At 39.2% G+C, this 20,939-nt stretch overlaps 1 protein-coding gene across 5 annotated transcripts in view; it reads left to right on the forward strand.

Annotated features, from left to right (window-relative positions):
- The window catches only part of Dzank1 (double zinc ribbon and ankyrin repeat domains 1), a 46,857-nt gene that overhangs the window by 3,883 nt on the left and 22,035 nt on the right, over positions 1 to 20,939 (forward strand). For 4 of the 5 annotated variants that reach the window (XM_090351943.1, XM_090351945.1, XM_090351947.1 and 1 more), the window contains exons 4-11: positions 655 to 808; positions 3,345 to 3,459; positions 4,211 to 4,307; positions 7,047 to 7,171; positions 10,993 to 11,078; positions 12,616 to 12,733; positions 13,464 to 13,577; positions 14,557 to 14,649. In XM_090351943.1, coding sequence (XP_090208069.1) covers positions 655 to 808; positions 3,345 to 3,459; positions 4,211 to 4,307; positions 7,047 to 7,171; positions 10,993 to 11,078; positions 12,616 to 12,733; positions 13,464 to 13,577; positions 14,557 to 14,649 — 902 coding nt within the window. The remainder of the gene's footprint in view (positions 1 to 654; positions 809 to 3,344; positions 3,460 to 4,210; positions 4,308 to 7,046; positions 7,172 to 10,992; positions 11,079 to 12,615; positions 12,734 to 13,463; positions 13,578 to 14,556; positions 14,650 to 20,939) is intronic. The other variant, XM_090351946.1, reaches the window with a different exon arrangement.

Consider the following 20,939-nt stretch of genomic DNA (forward strand, 5'->3'; position numbering starts at 1 on the left):
GGGCAAAGGATATGAAAAGATATTTCATAAGAAACCTTTTTTTTTTGCCAGTACTGGAGCTTGAACTCAGGGCCTGCATAGTGTCATTGTACTTTCTCAAGGCTAGCACTCTACCACTTGAACCACAGCACCATTTCCAGCCTTTTCTGTGTATGTGGTACCAAGGAGTCGAACCCAGGGCTTCATGCATGTTAGGGAAGCACCCTACCACTAAGCCAAGTTCCCAGCCCTCATAGGAAACTGTTACATAAATAAAACAGGGCTGGAGGAGTAACTCATACTCTAGAGTGTCCACATTGCAATTGTAAAGGCCTGACTGTGTTCAAACTCCAGAACTGCCAATGATAAATAAAGAAGTAAATGAAAATATGTTCTATCCAATCTTTTACCTGCTTTTCAGGCATATCCTTTTTCTTCCTTTTTCATATCACAATACTTCATCACTAGCAATAGATATTTATTTATTTATAGTTTGTTTATTCTTTTTTAAAGTAAATTCTGTGAGAGCAGGGAATGCCATCATGTGTGTCCTCAGTGTAATATATGTAATAATCAAATGGAAACTATCATTTATACTCAAATAACTGACCTATAGCTATTACTTCAGGAACTTACAACTTTACTGTTACAGTTATCCTCTTTTGGATTTTTCAGACACCCCAGATGTCAATATATATTATACGTTGGATGGCAGCAAACCTGAGTTTCTGAAGAGAATTGGTTATGGTGAAAATACTACATTTAAGTACACAAAACCCATTACTTTGCCTGATGGAAAAATACAGGTTAAAGCTATTGCAGTTTCTAAGTAAGTTGATAAAACTTACTGTAATACCATATTATAACTTTTTTAGTTCATCCTATGATATCAGTGCTTCATTAGGGCAATCTTGGGGCTTGAACTCAGGGTCTGGGCACTGTCCTTGAGCTTCTTTTTACTCAAGGCTAGCACTCTACCACTTGAGCCACAGCACACTTCTGGCTTTTTCTGTTTATGTGGTACTGAGGAATTGAACCCAGGGCTTCATGCATGCTTGGCAAGCACTCTATCACTTACTAACCCAGATTCCCAGTCCCATGAATTTTTTTTGCCAATCTTGGGGCTTGAACTCAGGGCCTGGGCACTGTCCTTGAGCTTTCTCGACATTAGTGTGCTACCATTTGAGCCACAGCACCACTTCTGGGTTTTTTTCTGTGTATGTGGTACCAAGAATTTTTCTAGAGTTGGAGACCTCTAAGGATCTTTACATGGCTCTGAAGGAGGAAATCCCTATGTTTAGTTCTATTTATTTATTTATTTATTTATTTTTGTGGGTCATGAGCCGTGAAATGGCTTGGGCACCATCCCTGAGCTCTTCAGCTCAAGGCTACCTCCCTACCCTTGAGCCAAGCCCCACTTCCCATTTTCTAGAGGTTAATTGGAGATAAGAGTCTCAGGTCCTTTTGTGCCAGTCTGGCTTTGAACCTTGATCCTCAGATCTCAGCCTCCTGAATAGCTAGGATTACAGGCATGAGCCACAGTGCCCAGCCATGTTTAGTTCTTTTACGACCTACAACTGCCACCGTCATTCTCTGGTTGATTTTGCTTTGACATAATTGACCTTTAAAACAACTGTCATAGGGCCAGAAGTTTGGTCTAGTGGTAGAGTGCTTGCCTAGCATGCATGAAGTCTCGGGTTCGATTCCTTGGTAGCACATACATAGAAAAAGCTGGAAGTGGTGCTGTGGCTCAAGTGGTAGAGCTCTAGCCTTAAGAAAGCCCAAGGTCAGTGCTCAGGTCAGGCCCTGAGTTCAAGCCCCAGGACTGGCAAATAGCAACAACAACAACAACAAAACTACTGTCATTTCAAGCTGGTGGACATAAGCTGTTCATTTTTCCTTTATTTTCTTTCTGCTACTTAGGGACTTACATTTACCATATATTACAGATTTTTTTGGAGGGGGGGTTCATGAGGCTTGAACTCTGGGCCTGGACATTGTCCCTGAGCTCTTCAGCTCAAGGCTACCACCTTAGCCCTGGGCCTGAGTGTTGTCCCTGAGTTCTTCAGCTCAAGGTTACCACCCTACCCTTGAGCCAAGCCCCACATCCCATTTTCTGGAAGTCAGATGGAGATAAGAGTCTCAGGTCCTTTTGTGCCTGGGCTGGCTTTGAACCGAGATCCTCAGATCTCAGCCCCCTGAGTAGCTAGGATTACAGATGAGAACCCCCATGCCTGGCCAATTACACATTTTTTTGAAGTCTCAAATATCTAGCAAATCATAGAGGAGAAAGGTGAGTTTGGCCACATTTTGGGAATATTGTTAAGTTACAAATCAAATGTCTCACTGGCCCAGGTACTTTAAAAAGATTCTCTATGTTCTCTCTACTAGCTAGACCATTTATTGCATAGCTTTTGGGGGCATCTAAAAGTTTTACACCAATGCTAACTGTTTTGACATCTTAACACAAATTCAAATGAAACAAAACAATCCATTTATACATGGTATGTTCTTTATTAAAATTATATATAGTCTACTCAACAGAAAATTATTTCTCACTTGTCAAGACACTCGTATGAAACAAACCATTTTAATTATCAAGCATTAAGAAGCTAGCAGCCGGGCGTGGTGGCTAATGCCTATAATTCTAGCTACTCAATAGGCTGAGATCTAAGGATTGTGGCTCAAAGCCAGCCCAGGCATTAAAGTCTGTGAGACTCTTATCTCCAATTAACCACCAGAAAACTAGAACTGGTGCTGTTGCTCAAAGGGTAGCGTGGTAGCCTTGAGCTGAAGAGCTCAGGTCCAGAGTTCAAGTCCCATGACTGACAAAAACAAACAGTAACAACAGAAAACCAGCTAGCTAAAGCCATATGCTAGTGGCTTGTACCTGTATCACTAGCTACTCAGGAGGCTGAGATGTAAGGATCACAGTTCAAAACCAGCCCAGCGCGAAAGTCTATAAGACTGTTATCTCCAGTTAACCACCAGAAAACTAGAAGATTTTAGTGGCCTATGCCTGTTAACCTAGCTACTCAGGATCATTGTTCAAAAAGCAAGAAGTCCATGAGACTGCTATCTCCAGTTAACTACCAAAAAGCTGGAAATGAAGCTATGGTTTAAGTGGTAGAGCCTTGAGCAAAATAGTTCAGGAATAGCACCCAGGCCCTGCGTTCAAGCCCCAGGACCAACACACACACGCATACTATAGAATAGAAATAGTTTTAATTTTTAAATTTTAAAACATGAATTTGGTAGCTATGTTAAGGGACTTTAGGTTCTCTTAAACTGATAATCACCATTTCTTTAAATTTTGTTAACAGCCTATCTATCTGCTCTCTCTCTCTCTTTCTCATGATATCCAGAGACTGCAGACAGAGTGGAATTGTAACAAAAGTGTTTCAGGTAGACTATGAGCCGCCAAAGATAGTTGCTTCTGAAGATAATATTGAAAACATTCTAAAAGATTCTTCAAAGCAGGCAAGTAATAAAGCTATATATCTATATTGGTATATGTGTGTATATGTGTGTGTGTGTGTGTGTGTGTGTGTGTGTGTGTGTAGCTTGTCACTCTGTACTTGTTTCCTTTCTGAAAGACCCATATTTACATTAATTACATTACCTCTGCTCACAATCAATAAGGCCCTTATAGTTGAAGTCAGTTTCAAACTTTATTGGCAGTTTTTATTCAAGCCTTTCTCCATCCTGATGATTATGCAATATAATTGCCCATATTCCAGCAACTTTAGAGACTTTTCACCTATTGAAGAAAGCAGAAACATTTAGCTTACAGGCTAGGTGATCAATTTTGTTTTTTGTTTGTGACTCTACACGCACACACACACACACGCACACACACACACACACACGTGCACATAAGCTCCTGCTAAACTGGGTCCTGTTCTTTTTTGCTGTACTTGGACTTTTCCTTTTCAAAAATGCTTTGAGCATTCAGTTTCTCATCACCTTTCCCCATTATTGTAAAGCCTAGGGCAGAGGGCATGCTGTAATAATACTCATCATTTTGCTCATGGGCAGGTAGGAGAAGGTGCTGAGTTTATGTTTGTTGAATAGAATCATTAGGCTCATAGGAGTCCTCAGTGGTCATAGGCTCCTATTATGTTCAAATTTAATCCCCAGGTATCTATAAAACTTCCCCTTGTACATGTGATTTAAAATGTTTACATTCTAAATGTATCAGTCAACTGATACTCACTGTGTTCTTTCCTAGGAATTGAAAAATGGATTTGATGGATCAAAACTAAGGAAGAAATATAAGAATGCTGAGAATAAATGTAATTGGAATGTTAACCTTAGAAAGTTTCCAGGTATGATATGATAGAATTAAGGTAAGATTTCATGTTCCAAACCCATCCAACAGGCTCATGCACATTCACTGCACATTTTATCTGCAGAAGTTAGACTAAGAAAACATTGAAGTAGGCTGTGATTTGAGATTTCTTGCTTTAATATCATGATTTGGGTTTATTGATTGATCAGATTTGGGTTTATTGATTAATTGTATTGAGGGGAGACCATATTCCAGGGAGTCATAGTATGCCTTCTCAAACAAATTAAAAATGTTAAAGGGTCGAGAGATGGGTGAAGTTGGATGAAATTTAAATGAAAGTAGTTTTGATCATCTCAAAGCAAAGTTAGAGTATGTGTGAAAGGGTTAACATTAGGTATGGACTGCACTTCATTTACTTGATAACTATAAAATACAGATGGAATGTTGTGTTCAGAAAACCTATACACATCTCAGCATCAAGGTTGGAAATTGAAGCTGCTTCTTTATGCCAAAGTGACTTAGATTCTCCAGATAACAATAAAATTCTAAACACTAGGATTTTTTTTTGTTCAACATGGGACTTGAACTCTGGGCCTTGGCACTGTCCCTGAGCTCTTCAGCTCAAGGCTACAGCCCTACCCCTTGAGCCACAGTGCCACTTCCTATTTTCTAGAGGTTAATTGGAGATAAGTGTCTCATGGACTTTAGTTCCCAGGCTGGCTTTGAACCAAGATCCTCAGATCTTAGCCTCCTGAGTAGCTAGGATTATAGATATGAGCCACCTTGTCTGTACCCAGCAGCAATGGAATTTTAAACAGTAAAGTTTCTGATAATCTATGATGTTAGAGAACAACATTTCTCAGTTATAAGCAATAGTCACTCAAAAAAAAAAACAACAGTTGGGCATGGTGGCTCATGCCTACACTCCTAGCTATTCAGGAGGATGAGATCTGAGGATCGAGATTCAAAACCAGTCCAGACACTAAAGACCAGGAGATTCTTATTTCCAATTAACCACTAGAAAACCAGAAGTGGTGCTATGGCTCCAGGGGTAAGCGGTAACCTTGAGCTAAAGAGTTCAGGGACATGCCCAGGCCCAGAGTTCAAGTTCCACAACTGACAAAAAAAAAAAGGTATTGGTCAGGTATAGTGGCTTATACCTGTAAATCTGAGCTACTTGGGAAAGAGGCAGAGATTGAAAGGAACAGAGTTCAAGGCCAGCCTATGCAAGAAATTAGTATTCCCACCTAAAAAAAAAAAAAAAAAAAAAAAAATATATATATATATATATATATATATATATATATATATATATATATATATATATATATATATATACTGGCTACCAGTGGTTCATGCCTGTAATTCTAGCTACTCAGAAGGCTGAGATCTGAGGATTATGATCCAAAGCCAGTCTAGGCTGGAAGATTCATGAGATTCGTGTGTGTGTGTGTGTGTGTGTGTGTGTGTGTGTGTGTGTGTGTGTGTGTTATATGATGGTCTTGGAGCTTGAACTCAAAACCTGGGTGCTGTCCCTGACCTTTTGCTCAAAGCTTTATTTACCACTTGAGCCATAGCTCTGTTTCTGGCTTTTTTGGTTTTTTAGTGGAGATAAGAGTCTCACAGACTTTCCTGCCTTAGCTGCATTGGAACATGATCCTCAGATCTCAGGTTCTTTAGTAACTAGAGGCCAAAACGCCAGTGGCCAGCTTTGTGAGAATCTTCTCTCCAATTAGCCAGCAAAAAGCTGAAAGTGGAACTCCGGGAGTTTGGCCTAGTGGTAGAGTGCTTGCCTAAAATGCATGAAGACCGGAGTTTGATTCCTCAGTACCACATATACATAGAAAGAGCCGGAAATGGTGCTGTGGCCCAAGTGGTAGAGCTCTAGCCTTGAGAAAGCCCAAGGACAGTGTTCAGGCCCTGAGTTCAAGGCCTAGGACTATAAAAATAAATTAATTAATTAAAGCTGAAAGTAGAACTGTGGGACAAGTGGTACAATTCTAACCTTATACCTTTTTGTGCCTTGTGCACAAAAGCTCAGATGGGCCTTAAGTTCAAGAGACCAGCACTAAACCCCCACCTGACCTATATAACATATGCATTATATATTATATACTGTTTATATGTATGTTACATATAATATATATTATATAACCTATATTTATAATCTATATATATGATGTATATGTGTGCATATATATGCATATATATATAAAATAAATGTGTACACATCTATAATGCCAGATGGGAGGCACATAGAGAAGTATTGTAGCCTTTTGAGGCTAGTCTGGACATCATATCAGATAGTCTGACAGATATTTGAATGATAACCAAAGCAAAACCAAAGTAAATGGGGCTGGAGATGTGGCTTAAGTTGTAGAACATCTTTTTAGTAAGTACAAGGTCCTGATTTCAACCCCGTTCTTCCTCTTGCAAAAAAAAGATAAAATATTATTAATTTTTCAGCTGAAATATTAATAAATAATATTAATATGCTAACATTTCCATTGAACTGATTTGTCTATTTTCCCAGCCTGATGTGGAATGTTGCAGAATAGCAGGGAAGACTATTTTCTTATTTTATGATTATAATTTCTTTCTAAATTCTAAATTACTGAGTTGAGGTGGGTATCCTTTATTTAATTCTAATTTCTAGGGAAAAAATGTAATGACAATGGTCCCTTTACTCAGAAGGTTTTTAGTATGAAGAACTGTTTTCATTATTTTATATGATTACACATGCTTATAGAACAATGTTCTTTTAATATAATTGTAGACCTTGAGGCAGGTGAAAAAATGGATCCTAAAACTCTGAAAGATCTTCGCTTCTCAGAGAGTCCCCTAGAAATCCCAGCCTACCGTGAAGGATCAGGCTCTAGAGCATCCACCCACCAGTTACAGGTAACCACTATGAAAAACATTTCAGTATATAAGATACTTCCCATATTTTAGTGTTTCATGTGAATTAAAAATCATCTTTGAAGTCAGTGATGGTGGCTCACGCCTATAATCCTAGCTACTCAGCAGGCTGAGATCTGAGGATCGTGGTTCAAAGCCAGCTTGGGCACTAAAGACCAAGAAACTCTTATCTCCAATTAACCAGTAGAAAAGTGGAAGTGGTGCTGAGGCTCAGGGGGTAGGGTAGTAGCCTTGCACTGAAGAGCTCAGGGACAGCGCCCAGTCCCAGAGTCTAAGCCCTATGACCAAAAAAAAAAAAAAAAATCATCTTTGAATAATTGTACAATTGGATTTTAACTCAAATTCAAAGTATTAGTTTATGAGTACAGTACATCTGGATCAATGTCACCTCTTCCATTCGTGTGAAAATATTTTATAGCAGTGACTTCCAGGGTTTTGACTATGGGTCCTCATTGGGAAATGTTTGCATTCATAGAGTAGACATGTTGGTGTTTTGAGCAAGCAGATAATTATCCAGTGGACCCAGTAATCAGTTTGCTTATCTCTTCTAATGAATACTGAAGTCTAAGAGTTCCTGAAGGCCATTCATGATGAGAGAGAGAGAAAGTTTTCTTAAAGAGGTTAACATCTAAATTAGAACATCAAAGGGCTTTACTATCCCTAAAAAAGTCTTAGGGAAAATATTTAGCAATAGTTACCAGAAGGAAGGCAAAGAGAGAGGACGAAGGAGCTTCTATGGCTGAAATATAGTGAACAAGTTCTGAGCTATGGTGACCTAGGTCCAGAACACCTAGCTTTGTGGTTCTCAGCTTAAAAATCACCCGAGGAGCTTCAAATCAATTCTAGGGGCCTAATATGAGAAATTCAAATTCACTTAGTATGAGATGTGGTAGAGGCATTGTTTGGTTTTACTTATAGTCACAATTGAAAATTACAGGGGCTCAGTAGGGTGCTAGTTCCATTATAAGAAGTTTGGATTTTATTCATTTTGTAAAGCAATTTATAATCCTTCAAAAGTTTTCTCTTTGGCTGTAGAAAAGGAGGTGAGTGTCATTTTAGAGATGTCTCTTCCAGCTTGGTTATAGAGATATATGTAAGTGTAACTGGGCCAAGGTTGTAGAGGTTGTGAGGACAAAAGACAGAGGGAGGGCAGGGAGCATAGCCTAGTGGTAGAGAACACACCTAGCATGCTCGAAGCCCTGGGTTTGATTCCTGGGTACCACTTACACAAAGCCAGAAGTGGTGCTGTGGCTCAAGTGGTATAGTGCTAGCCTTGAGCAAACAGTGTCAAAGGACAGTGCCCAGGTCCTGAGCTCAAGCCCCAGGACTGGCAAAAAAAAAAAAAAAAAGGCAGAGAGAGTCCAGACATATTTGGCTGAGGGATATTTGAGGGTATCAGTTGATCATTGAGTTGAAGTAAAGGGCATAGTCAAGGTTGACCCTTGGGGTTTTGGCTTCTAAGCACAACCTAGGAGACTTTGCTCTCTTTCTGTTGAACCCCAAGTAGAATGTACCTGGAATTGCATTTCCTAACCGCAGTTGCTCCCTATGTGTCCAAAGTTCCAGATGTTTGCATCTATTATCAAGTGTGAAGGAGACAAAAGGCATGGTTCCCAAATTTGGTTGCCTTATCAGAACCACCCAGAGGGCACCTTATGTGTATATGTAGATTTCTAGCTGGCTTGCCTACAATTCGCTGAACTATAACTTAAAATGAAATTCACAGATGCCTTTTATGGTCAGCCTCGTCTGAAGATCACTGGCCAAGATGACTATCCTAAGGACAAACAGTTGCCTTTATAAGCAGTCAAGGTAGAAGTCAGCATGAGCTCCTGGGTTCTTTCATGTGCCTATGAACTCTACTTTTTGAGGACCACAAAATCCAGACGAGAGAACCACAAATCTGGAAAGATCTGCTTGCAAATGCCACTAAACAAAAGAATAGCCATATCTATAATGGAAAACTGCCTTTCCAAATCTTCTGGACAAAATAGCTACCTGGTTACCAGATTGACCAATGAGTACGCTCAGTTTCTGGGAACAGTGTACTGTAGTGGGGTCTAAATAAAAACACTACTTCTAAAGTAAAGTGTCACATGAATTGAATCAAGCTATGTGGACAGGTGTAATTTGTGATTTCCTTATAACTTTTTTTTTTTTTTGCTTGGTCATGGGGCTTGAACTCTGGGCCTGGGCACTGTCCCTGAGCTCTTTAGCTCAAGGCTGCTGCCCTACCCCTGGGCCTGGATGTTGTCCCTGAATTCCAACTCACTACCACCTTACCCTTGAGTCATAGCCCCACTTCCCATTTTCTAGTGATTAATTGGAGATAAGAGTTGTTAGTGTACGGTTTGGCTTCAAACCGCAATCCTTAGCCTCCTGATTAGCTAGGATTACAGGTGTGAGCTACTGTGCTTTGCCCCAAAATACTTTTTTTTTTTGGTTGGCATGGGGTTTGAACTCTGGGCCTGAGCTCTGTCCCTGAGCTCTTCAGCTCAAGACTAGTACTCTACCACTTTGAGCCACAGCGCCACTTCCTCCTTATAACTCTTTTCTGTAAATTTGAAATTATATTAAAATAAGATATTACAAGCTGGATTTGGGGGTATACTTCTAAGAAGGTGAAAGAGGAGCATCTCAAGTTCAAGCCCAAACTGGGCTGCATAGCTAGACTCTTATCTCAAAAATAATAACAACAAAGGTATTACAAAGATAGGATGGAATGGGATAATACAACTCACCTTGGAGGGTTATTGTGGATATCAAGGAGATAATAACAATGGTAGGCTACAATACTTGGGTCAAAGTGGATGCTCAAGTATAAAAATGGATTCAGGGCTAGGAAGGTAGCTTAGTGGTAGAGTGCTTTCCTATCATGCATGAAATCCTACTTTCAGTTCCTTGGTATCACATAAAGAGGAGAAAACCTGAAATGGCACTATGGCTCAAGTGGTACAGTGTTAGCCTCGAATAAAAGAAGCTCAGAGACAGTGCCCAGATCCTGAGTTCAAGCCCAACAACTGGCAAAAAATAAAATAAGAAAATAAAAACTGATTCAAGTAAGTTAAATAACAGTATACATTCTCTGGGTGAGTCTTTTAGCATTTCCTTCAAGTATCATAATCCTTGAGCAAAACCTTAGATTGTTTGGTTTATTAAGTGTGGTAAATTCAGATATCCTTTATTATAAACTTTCATCTTCAATGAAATTTACATATGTAATTATGAAACATTTTAATTTTTAATGTTAGATATTGGAGTGATAATTGTTCATGACTATCCCCATCATAGTTTTTAAAAGATGAGTGCTAGGTATTAGGAAACAATAAAGTTAAATGTGAATAGAAGTTTGCTATCTTATAACATCTATCAAGTTAAATTAACCTAGGTGGAGGAGAGAAAGTGGAAGAAAAGTAAGGAATGGGGGGAGGGGATACTATTCAAAAAGAAATGTAAGCCAGGGTACCCTTGCCTGTAATCCTAGCTACTCAGGAGGCTGAGATCTAAGGATCAAAGCCAGCCCAGGCACAAAAAGACCTGAGACTCTTATCTCCAGTTAACCTCTAGAAAATGGGAAGTGGGGCTTGGCTGAAGGGTAGGGTGGTGGCTTTGAGCCTAAGAGCTCAGCCACAGTACCCAGGCTGAGTTCAAACCCCATAACCCACAAAAAAAGAAAGAAAGGAAGGAAGGAAAGAAATATACTCTTTGCCTTACTTATGTAATTGTAACCCCTCCGTACATCACCTTTACGATAAAAAATTAACTATATATACCTATATATCAATTTGTACCCTTAATTTTAGCCCCCTGGATTTGCACACATAAATGGCCGTAAGAGTCTGACAAGCACAGAGGTCATGAGGATTCAAAGGGAGACAGACTTTCTCAAGTATGTATCACATTCTCTTTTTTCTGTTCTAAGTTCTGCAAAGATTGTCAGCAAATCATGGTCAGAGAATTTAAAAATGGAAAAGCCACAATAATTTTGCTCACCATTTGCTCTCAAAGTTTAAAAATTTAGAGCTTTTAATAAATATAATTGACTTACAAGTTGCATATATTTGCAGCTTTTTATATATATATGTATATATGTATGTACTTACACATATGTGTGTGTGCATGTGTATTTGTCTGTGTACTATCACCAGAGTCAAAAAATTAGTAAATTCATCCCCTCTAAAAGTTGTCTACATTGTACCCTCTCACCTTTCCCCACCCTTAGGCAATAATTAACCCCTGTTATCACTGTAGCTTATTTTTCATTTGATTCTGTGTACAAATGGAGTATGTATTATTTTTGGAGAGAGAGAAAGAGAGAGAAAGAGAGAGAGAGAGAGAGAGAGAGAGAGAGAGAGAGAGAGAGAGACTCCAAAATTCACTCAGAAAAGAAGATAAACATGAATGAACTTACAGTTATTAAACTGGGTATATAGATAAAGACTTCTTGAAAGAGAAACTCAAAACTCCAGTGATACCACTGGAAAATTCTACCAAACATGCATGGAATAAGTAACACTAATTTATACAAACTCAGAAAATTAAAGGAGAGAGAAATTATTTCCCAGGTCATTCTATAAAACACATTTTTGGGGCCAGGAGAGTAGCTTAATGGTAGACTGCTTGCTTAGCATGCACAAAACTCTCACTTCAATTCCTCAGTACCACATACACAGAAAAAGCAGGAAATGATGCTGCTAATCAAGTGGTAGAGTACTAGCCTTGAGAAAGCCCAAGGACAGTGCCCAGGCCTTGAGTTCAAGCCCAGGACTGGCCCAATAAAAAATAAAGACACGTTTTTATGTGTTGTGTTTTCACTTAGGTCAGTATCTGACATTTTCGTTTTTCACAGATGGGTAAGTTAGAAGTCCTTTGTTCAATTTCCAAATATTGAGGGATTTTCCTTACATTTTTCTGTATTTTGTATTCAAGCATAAAGTGAGAACATTGTAAACATGATTAGAATTCCCCAGGTTTACCATCACATGAGCCAAATCCAATGTAATAGGACAAGCCAAGCCCAATCAAACATTTTGATTAGGGCTGTCATGTCTAGGAAGTTACATGGGTCTAACCTGTAAGTACAGGCACTATAAGTTTCAGGTATGAGGCTACTTTGGTAAAATGACCTAAATAAGAACTGCGTACCATACAAGGAATTCTATATGGATCTGTTAGTTGAATGAATTGTTAGCACTTGAGAATCAATATAAAATGGAATATGTATCTCAAGAATGTTGTAATGAAGAAATCCTGTTTAAAAACATTAAAAAAAAAATCTTGGGCCTGGATCCTATTCGATAGCTGCTGTGTGTGTGTGTGTGTGTGTGTGTGTGTGTGTGTGTGTGTGTAACTGAACATGTTTAGATTTTCACCAGCCTTCTTAAAAGTAGACCCACATGGCCTGTTGGGAATGTGTTTTGTTGTAGGTGTGCCCATTGCTTGGCTTCTTACCCACCAGATCCTTATGCTCGCTTCTGTCAAGAATGTGGAGCTCCTATCCCACCCATCTTTGGCTGTCGGCTTCCACCTCCAGAAGGTGCTCAGGTGAGCTACAGAATACTTAAAACCATCTTACCATCTGACTAGGAAAGTCCATGAGACTCTTATCTCCAATTAACCACCAGAAAGTCAGAAGTGGAGCTGTGGATCAAGTTGTAGAGTACTAGCATTGAGCAAAAAAGCTTTGGGGCAGTGTCCAGGCCCTGAGTCAAGCCCCAGTACACACACACATAAATCGTTCATTGGTATATGAGCTCTTTATTTCCAGCGGTTTTAAGATATACTCAATACCTCCAGTTTTTGCAACCTAAGATAAACCTAAACTTTGGATTGGGAGTTTGGCCTAGTGATAGAGTGCTTGCCTAGCATGCAAAAAGCCCCGGGTTCAAGTCCTCCGTATCACATACATAGAGAAAACTGGAAGTGGTGCTGTGGCTCAAGCAGTAGAACTCTAGCCTTGAGAAAGCCCAAGGACAGTTCTTAGACCCTGAGTTCAAGCCCCAGGACTGGCAAAAAAAAAAAAAACCCACAAAAAAAACCCTAAACCGGGCTGGGAGTTTGGCCTAGTGGTAGAGTGCTTGCCTAGCATGCACGAATACCCAAGTTCGATTCCTTGGTACCACATACATAGCAAAAAGCAGGAAGTGGTGCTGAGGCTCAAGTGGTAGAGTGCTGGCCTTGAGAAAGTTCAAGGACAGCGCTCATGAGCCCAAGCCCAGGACTGCCAAAAAAAAAAGAAAGAGAAAAAGAAAACCCTAAACCTTTCCTTTTGCAGATGGGCTTATGTGTGGAATGTGGGAGCATGGTACCCCTGAACACCCCCATCTGTGTGGTGTGTGAGGCCCCTCTTGCCCTACAACTGCGGCCACAGGCCAGTCTCCACCTGAAGGTAATAAAATATGACTCTATAGAAATGTGACTACATTGTATAAAATAAATGTTTAAAAACAGGGCATGAGATTCATGCCTGTAATCCTAACTACTCAAGAGGCTGAGATCTGGGGATCTTGATTCAAAGCCAGCCCAGGCATTAAAGTCTGTGAGACTCTTATCTCTAATTAAACACTAGAAAACCAGAAATGGTGCTGTGGCTCCAGGAGTAGGGTGATAGCCTTGAGCTAAAGAGCTCAGGGACAACACCCAGGCCCTAGGCCTTAGTTTAAGCCCTAAGACCAACAACAACAACAGCAAAAATGTTTGAGCAATTCAGCTGGTAGAATGGACTAATCAACAATCACCTCATATATCAATAAAATCTATCCAGATGTTTGGAAAGGTGTATTGGCTCAAGTACATAACCTGCCAATAGGACCTGTACTATTAGGAAGAATATGTAGACATGTATTTCCTGAACATGTTTGGAAGAACAAATTACTTCTTTTTTACTTATGTATTTAAACTTCAACATTCCAATTGATATTGAATTATAATCTTGTCTTAAAATAACTTCATGAAATACAATTTTCTGGGACTGGGAGTTTGGCCTAGTGGTAGAGTGCTTGCCTTGCATGCAAGAAGACCTGGGTTCGATTCCTTGGTAACATATACATAGAAAAAGCTGGAAGTGGTGCTGTCGCTCAAGTTGTATAGCTCTAGCCTTGAGAAAGCCCAAGGACAATGCTGAGGCTCTGAGTTCAAGCCCCAGGACTGGCCAAAAATAAAAGAAAAACAATTTTCCCCTCTTTTAAACTATGTTCATATGTATGACACTATATATGTGTGGTTATTCCAAAACTGAGCCAGTATTTGGGGCTTCAATGTTACGCTGGGGTCTGTAATTGGCTCATTGGTTAGAAAGACCACTTACTTGGTAGTTTCTCTGCACTGTGTTGTTAGTTCAGTCATATATCTTGTTCCCTATTGACAAGGAGAAGGTGATTTGCCGTGCCTGTGGTACAGGGAATCCTGCTCACCTGAGATACTGTGTCACCTGTGAGGGGACCCTGGCTTCATCACAAGAGGTAGGTTGACTTTACATGCCAGACTTGTATTTAGTGTCTACTAAATGTTCAGTGTTAGTGCTCATAGAGAGACATAATCTTCAGTGTAGAAGGAGAGGCAACACAAAACAAAAAACATGGCAAATAGAGGCAACATTTCAATGTGTGGAGAGAATTTATAGATTCATCAACACCAATTTATCCTGAGAGTCTTAGCTTCAAAAAGGTTTAATAAAAATCAATGATTCTATACAGTTTGTTAAGACCTTTGCATGAGAAGCTGGCAGTAGTCAGTGGGGATGTTCACGTGCAGACAGAGAGTATCCTTGGCCCATTTTGTCCTTCTACTGTTGGTGTATTTAAAAAAATAAATTGATGGGCCGGGAGTTTGGCCTACTATGCACGAGATCCAGAGTTTGATTCCTTGGTACCACATACATAGAAAAAAGCTGGAAGTAGTGCTGTGGCTCAAGTGGTAAGGCTCTATCCTTGAGAAAACCCAAGGACAGTGCTCAGGCCTTAAGTTCAAGCCCCAGGACTGGGAAAAAAAATCAGTTGTTATTTACTTGTTATTTACTTCTGGTACCACACTGGTCTAAATGCCTGTCAGTATGCTAATTAGTATTAGATTGTTTTAATTATTATGGCTGGTAGGATATCACAGTGTGTAATGCTTCCAGCTTTGTTCTTTTTACTCAAGATTGCTTTGGCTGTTCCATCTTTTGTCGTTTCACATGAATTTCAGAATTGTTTTTCTGTCTCTGAATTTTGATAGGGATTTCACTGTTTGTGCAGTTTGCTTAGGGTAGAATTTACCAATATTAATTCTTCCAGTCCATGAACAGTCTCTTCAAATAGCATTAGGGAAGGTGAATATTGACATGCAGAAGAATGGAACTAAGCACTTATTTTATACCATATATAACCCTCAGCTCAAAACGTATTAAAGACTTAAACATAAGACTTGAAACTGATAACTGACTAAAAATGAACTTCAGGATATTGTTTGATTTTGTATGATTTTGTTTTTTAGATATGATCCTAAAATAGAAGCAACAAAACTGAAATAGACAAGTAGGATTACATAAAAGTATTATCAAGGGGCTGGGAGTTTGGCCTAGAGGTAGAGTGCTTGCCTAGCATGCACAAAGGCCTGTGTTCGATTCCCCGGTATACATACCACATACAAAGAAAAAAGCTGGAAGTGGTGCTGTGGCTCAAGTGGTAGAGCTCTAGCCTTGAGAAAAGTCCAAGGACAATGCTCAGGCCCTGAGTTCAAGACCTACAACAGACAAAAATAAAAAATAAGTAATTAAAACTAATATCACACAAAAGAATCAATCAGCTGGGTGCTCACACCTGTTTAAAAGAATCATCAGAGTAAAAATATCTAATATCAAATGAGAGGAAATATTAGTAAACCATCAGTTTGGGTCAATATACAAAACATATAACAAAGTAAAATAACTCAATCATAAGAAAAAAAAATGGTTGGGTTGGGAGTGTGGCTTAATTGTAAAGTGCTTGCCTAGCATGCATGAAGTCCTGGGTTTGATTCCCCAGTACCACATACACAGAAAAAGCTGGAAGTGGTGCTGTCACTCAAGTGGTAGAGCACTAGCCTTGAAAAAGCTCAAGGACAGGGCTTAGGCCCAGGCCCTGAGTTGATGCTCCAGGACTGGAAAAGAGAGAGAGAGAGAGAAAGAGAGAGATAGAGAGAGACAGAGACAGACAGAGACAGAGAGAAACAGAGAGAGAGAGGAGGGAGGGAGAGAGGGAGGGAGAGAGAAAGAAAGAAAGAGTGGGAAAAAAAGAGAAAAAATTGGGCAAAGACCTGGCAGGCCACTTCTCAAGAGAAGAAATACAAATAGCTTATAGGAACATAAAAAATTATCCAGCTGGGCACAGTGGCTCACACCTATAATCCTAGGTACTTAGGAGACTGAGATCTGAGGATTCCAGTTCAAAGCCAGCTTTGGCACTAAAATCCATGAGACTCTTTATCTCTAGTTAATCACCAGAAAACCAGAAGTGGTGTTGTGGCTCAAGGGGTAGGGCAGTAGCTTTGAGCTGAATAGCTCAGGAACAGTGCCCAGGCCCAGAGTTCAAGTCCCACGACCGACCGACAGAAAAAAAATCATAAAACTAATCAGTAGGAAAATGTTAATTACAGTGAAGTCTCACCTTACTCTAGTCATAATGACTATTATAAGGATAAAAAATTAATGCTATCTAGCATGTAGAGAAAGAGAAAGTCTCACATATTATTGGTATGCATATAAATTAGTACAAACATTATGAAAAACAGAATGGAAGATTAAAATTAGATTACTATATGATCAGCAATCCCAGTACTGGACATATATCTAGAGGAAATGAAATCAGTATGCTGAAGAGATAAGTACATTCTCACATTCATTGCAGCATTATTCACAGTAGCCAAGATATGGAATTTACCTTACATCTATCAGTAGATAAACTGATAAAGAAATGTGGTATATATCCAGAATCGAATGCTCTTAAGCCTATGAGAAGAAAACCTTTTTTTTTGTCAGTCATGGGGCTTGGAACTCTGGGCCTGGGTGCTGTCCCTGAGCTGTTCAGCTCAAAGCTACCACCCTACCCCTTGAGCCAGGGCCATTTCTAGTTTTCTAGTGGTTAATTGGAGATAAGAGTCTCATGATCTTTAGTGCCCCTGCTGGCTTTGAACTGCAGTCCCCAGATCTCAGCCTCCTGAGTAGCTAGGATTACAGGAGTGAGCCACCTTACCCAACTATATATATGTTTTAGTTTTTGCCGGTCCTGACTTGAACTCAGGGCCTGAGCTCGATCCTTGGACTTTCTCACTTGTGCCACTGCATTATTTCTAGCTTTTTCTATGTATGTGTTAATAAAGAATTGAACCCTGGTCTTAATGCCTGCTAGGTAAGCACTCGACCACTAGGCCAAAGTCATGGCTGAGAAGAAAATCTTTTTTTTTTTTTTTTTTTTTGCTAGTCCTGGGCTTGAGCTCAGGGCCTGAGCACTGTCCTTGGTCTTTCTCAAGGTTAGAGCTCTACCACTTGAGCCTCAGCACCACTTCCAGCTTTTTGTATGTATGTGGTACCAAGAAATCGAACCTGGGTCTTCGCGCATGCTAGGCAAGCACTTTAAGCACTAGGCCAAACTCCCGGCCCCTGAGAAGAAAATCTTATCGTCTGTGACCACACAGGTGAACTTGGAGCATGTTATGGTGGCTGTAGTTAGTTTGGCACAGAGAGTCTTAAATTGAATGCAGAGTGTAAAAACATCAAACTCAGGAAGCGATTAAAATGGTTATCATAGTCTGGGAGATGGTGGGGTTGGTCACGTTAGTAAAAGGACTAATTTCAATCAGAAGGAATCTGAGTGATCTATTGTATAAAAAAAGATCTATTGTACAACATGATGACTTCAAGTTAATAACAATATATTATACATCTGAAACTTGCTAGATCAAATTTTAAGTGTTAATACAAAAAAAACCCCAAAGATGTATGTTAACACTATGTTTAGTGGCTTGGTTTGAGAAATCCATACTGTATAAACGCATCAACTCATGTGCCCTAAATATATATAGTAATTGTACTTGTCAGTGAAAAAGCTAAAAGTTGAAAGATGCTGCCTGGGTGGAATGCCTCCACCTATTAATTTGGTCCAATTCTTGCATCATATATTTCATTAAACACTGAATTATGGTTGTGAGATATCTATACCAGGTAAGTTATGTCCCTCCCCCTCATCCTTTGTGTTGTAGCTATACATAACCTATTCCTATGTACATCTATAAACCCTCCTGTGAGAGCATTTGAATTTCTGCTTTAAAGAAGTAAATGAGAGGTGTGGAACAAATGATAGTACTTAAGGAAAGCTTCAGTACTTTTTGTTCCCAACTTCTTATGCACCCATCTAAAGTGTATAAGATAAAATTCACCCTAGGTCTAGAACTCCCCTCCTTCCTGGGCATATTTGCTACATAGACCTACTTCTATCCATTATCCAGAACCTCTATATTTTTTCTTACAGTCTTATTCCATCATTACCAGAAAGAAAACCTGTGTTGTTTTTTTCTTTTCTTTCCCTTTCTTGCTTTCTTTCTTTCTTTCTCTTTCTTTCTTTCTCTCTCTCTCTCTCTCTCTCTCTCTCTCTCTCTCTCTTTCTTTCTTTCTTTCTTTCTTTCTTTCTTTCTTTCTTTCTTTCTTTCTTTCTTTCTTTCTTTTCCAGTCCTGGGGCTTGAATTCAGGGCCTGGGCACTGTCCTTGGACACTTTTTACTCTGCCACTTGAGCCATACAATCTGTGTTGTTTTCTAAAAGATTATTTCCGTTACACAAGATTTATTTTGAGAGCCAAAAATGAAAGCATAACAATTAGCTAGTGAATTTAATCATAGATCTTCCCAAATCAAATCTGATATAATTTTAAATCATCTTTTGTTTATGGTGTTTTGTGTCTAGTAATGTGGTTTCAGACTTCGCTATCATTCGCCCATCATGAAATTATACCATACAACTTTCCAAAGCACCAGAGTGAATATTAGAAGGAATAGGAAAGCATAAAATAGAAAATAGTGGAACTTGGACTGATCTTATTGATATATGTAAGTAAATTGCTAAGCAAATAGCTTATTTTTAAGTTAGATATGGTGGCATATGCCTGTAATCCCAGGTCTTGGGAAGTTGAGGCAGGCAAAGTATGAATTTGAAGTCAGTCTGAGCTAGAAGCTAGAAGAACAAAACTCTGTTTCAGCCCTTCATCCTCCCTACCACTCCCCACCCCGATCACTTCTCTCATCCCTTCCCCAGGCCTTCTGGAAAAAAAAAATTTTTTTTTTTTGCATTGTTGAGGATTGAACCAGATCTCACACATGGCAGACAAAGGCTCTTCCACTGAGTTGCAACCACATCCCTCTTCAGGCTTTCTGAACTTCTTATGTAAAAGTAAAATCATTTGAATTGACTTAATTTTTATTAACTGTCAATGATATAATTGCTTCTGGGTTTCATCTATCAATGAACTATACCAAAATTGAACTTGTTCTTAATGTTGTACTTGTATATGAATTTTTCAGAATTTAGATGTTAGAATGATAGTATTTACGGCAGCACCATAGAAGTAAAAATGCATATTCAATCTGATAGTTTTATGTCTTTTCTTTGTTTAGCAGCATTAATATGATGGGGTAAGAGAAATTTTCTTTCTTTAAACAATGTTATATTTTTTTCAAAATCCACTTGAACAGTAAGATACATTTCTAGGAAAGATGTAAAAGCTTTCTGTTTAGGGAATGTAGCTTGGCAGAATTCCTATCAAAACTTTAGGATAAGGATAACTGAAATGCAAAGGCAGAAGCCAAAAGTTTGCAAACATTTTCTCTGAAGCAAATCAAGATAGCGTAGGGCAAATAAACTAAAACGGGTATCTTTGAGGGGAAAATGGCCCTAGAACACATTATTAGTAGGACACAAAGAATATACAGCAGTACACATATTTAGTTAACAGTTGAATCAGTCATTGGCTCAATCCTATTTTAATGACTAACACCTTTTTGCCAAGCTACCTGGTATTGTATTAGAGAGAAAATGTGAAATCACAATCCTTTCTTTTAGAGAAGTCAGACTCTAGAAAAGAGGAAAATGGAAAGGGAAAGAAGCTGACAAGTAGAACTTGATCCTATACCAAGCATTCCTACTTGGTCGTGAGATTACTGTCGTGTTGATGGAGCTGGATTGAGTCCTAGGCTGGATTGAGTTGGATGGCTTGGGTTCATCTTGGGGTCTCCCCTGTAAAATGGGGGCATTGATGACACCTGCCTCAGAGTGTGTGGGTTGATACCAGGACAGAGATATAGCCCTCAATGCCTGCACATAGCAGACCACTAGGCAGCTATTACGGCATCACCATTTGGAAACTGCAGTAGCAGCAAAGATGCCAGTCTTTCTTATATTTACTTAGTAACTCTACTAGATATTCAGAGATACTGTGAAATAGTTCCATCTTTTTCTCCAAAATAAAACAACTCTTTTCATGTATCAAAAATAGAAAGTAAACACACGTTTTTCTATGAAAACCAGAATCCCAAAGGATAGAGGTTAAACCTGTCATATCACCTTAGATACCTCATTTATATTGTCCTAGTAAATCCATAGTACAATTGCCCTTATTATGGGCATTGACTGTGAAGCATCCATTTTATTGGCTTTTGCAGTGGACTTAGATGCTCTTTGAATTGCTTTATGAACTGATTGAGTGCATCATAATTTTAGGCCTTGCATTGTTTCAGGTATTTAATCC

The sequence above is a fragment of the Megascapheus bottae genome, chromosome 18 (assembly GCF_031878675.1).
Source record: "Megascapheus bottae isolate mThoBot1 chromosome 18, mThoBot2.hap1, whole genome shotgun sequence".
Lineage (NCBI taxonomy): Eukaryota > Metazoa > Chordata > Mammalia > Rodentia > Geomyidae > Megascapheus > Megascapheus bottae.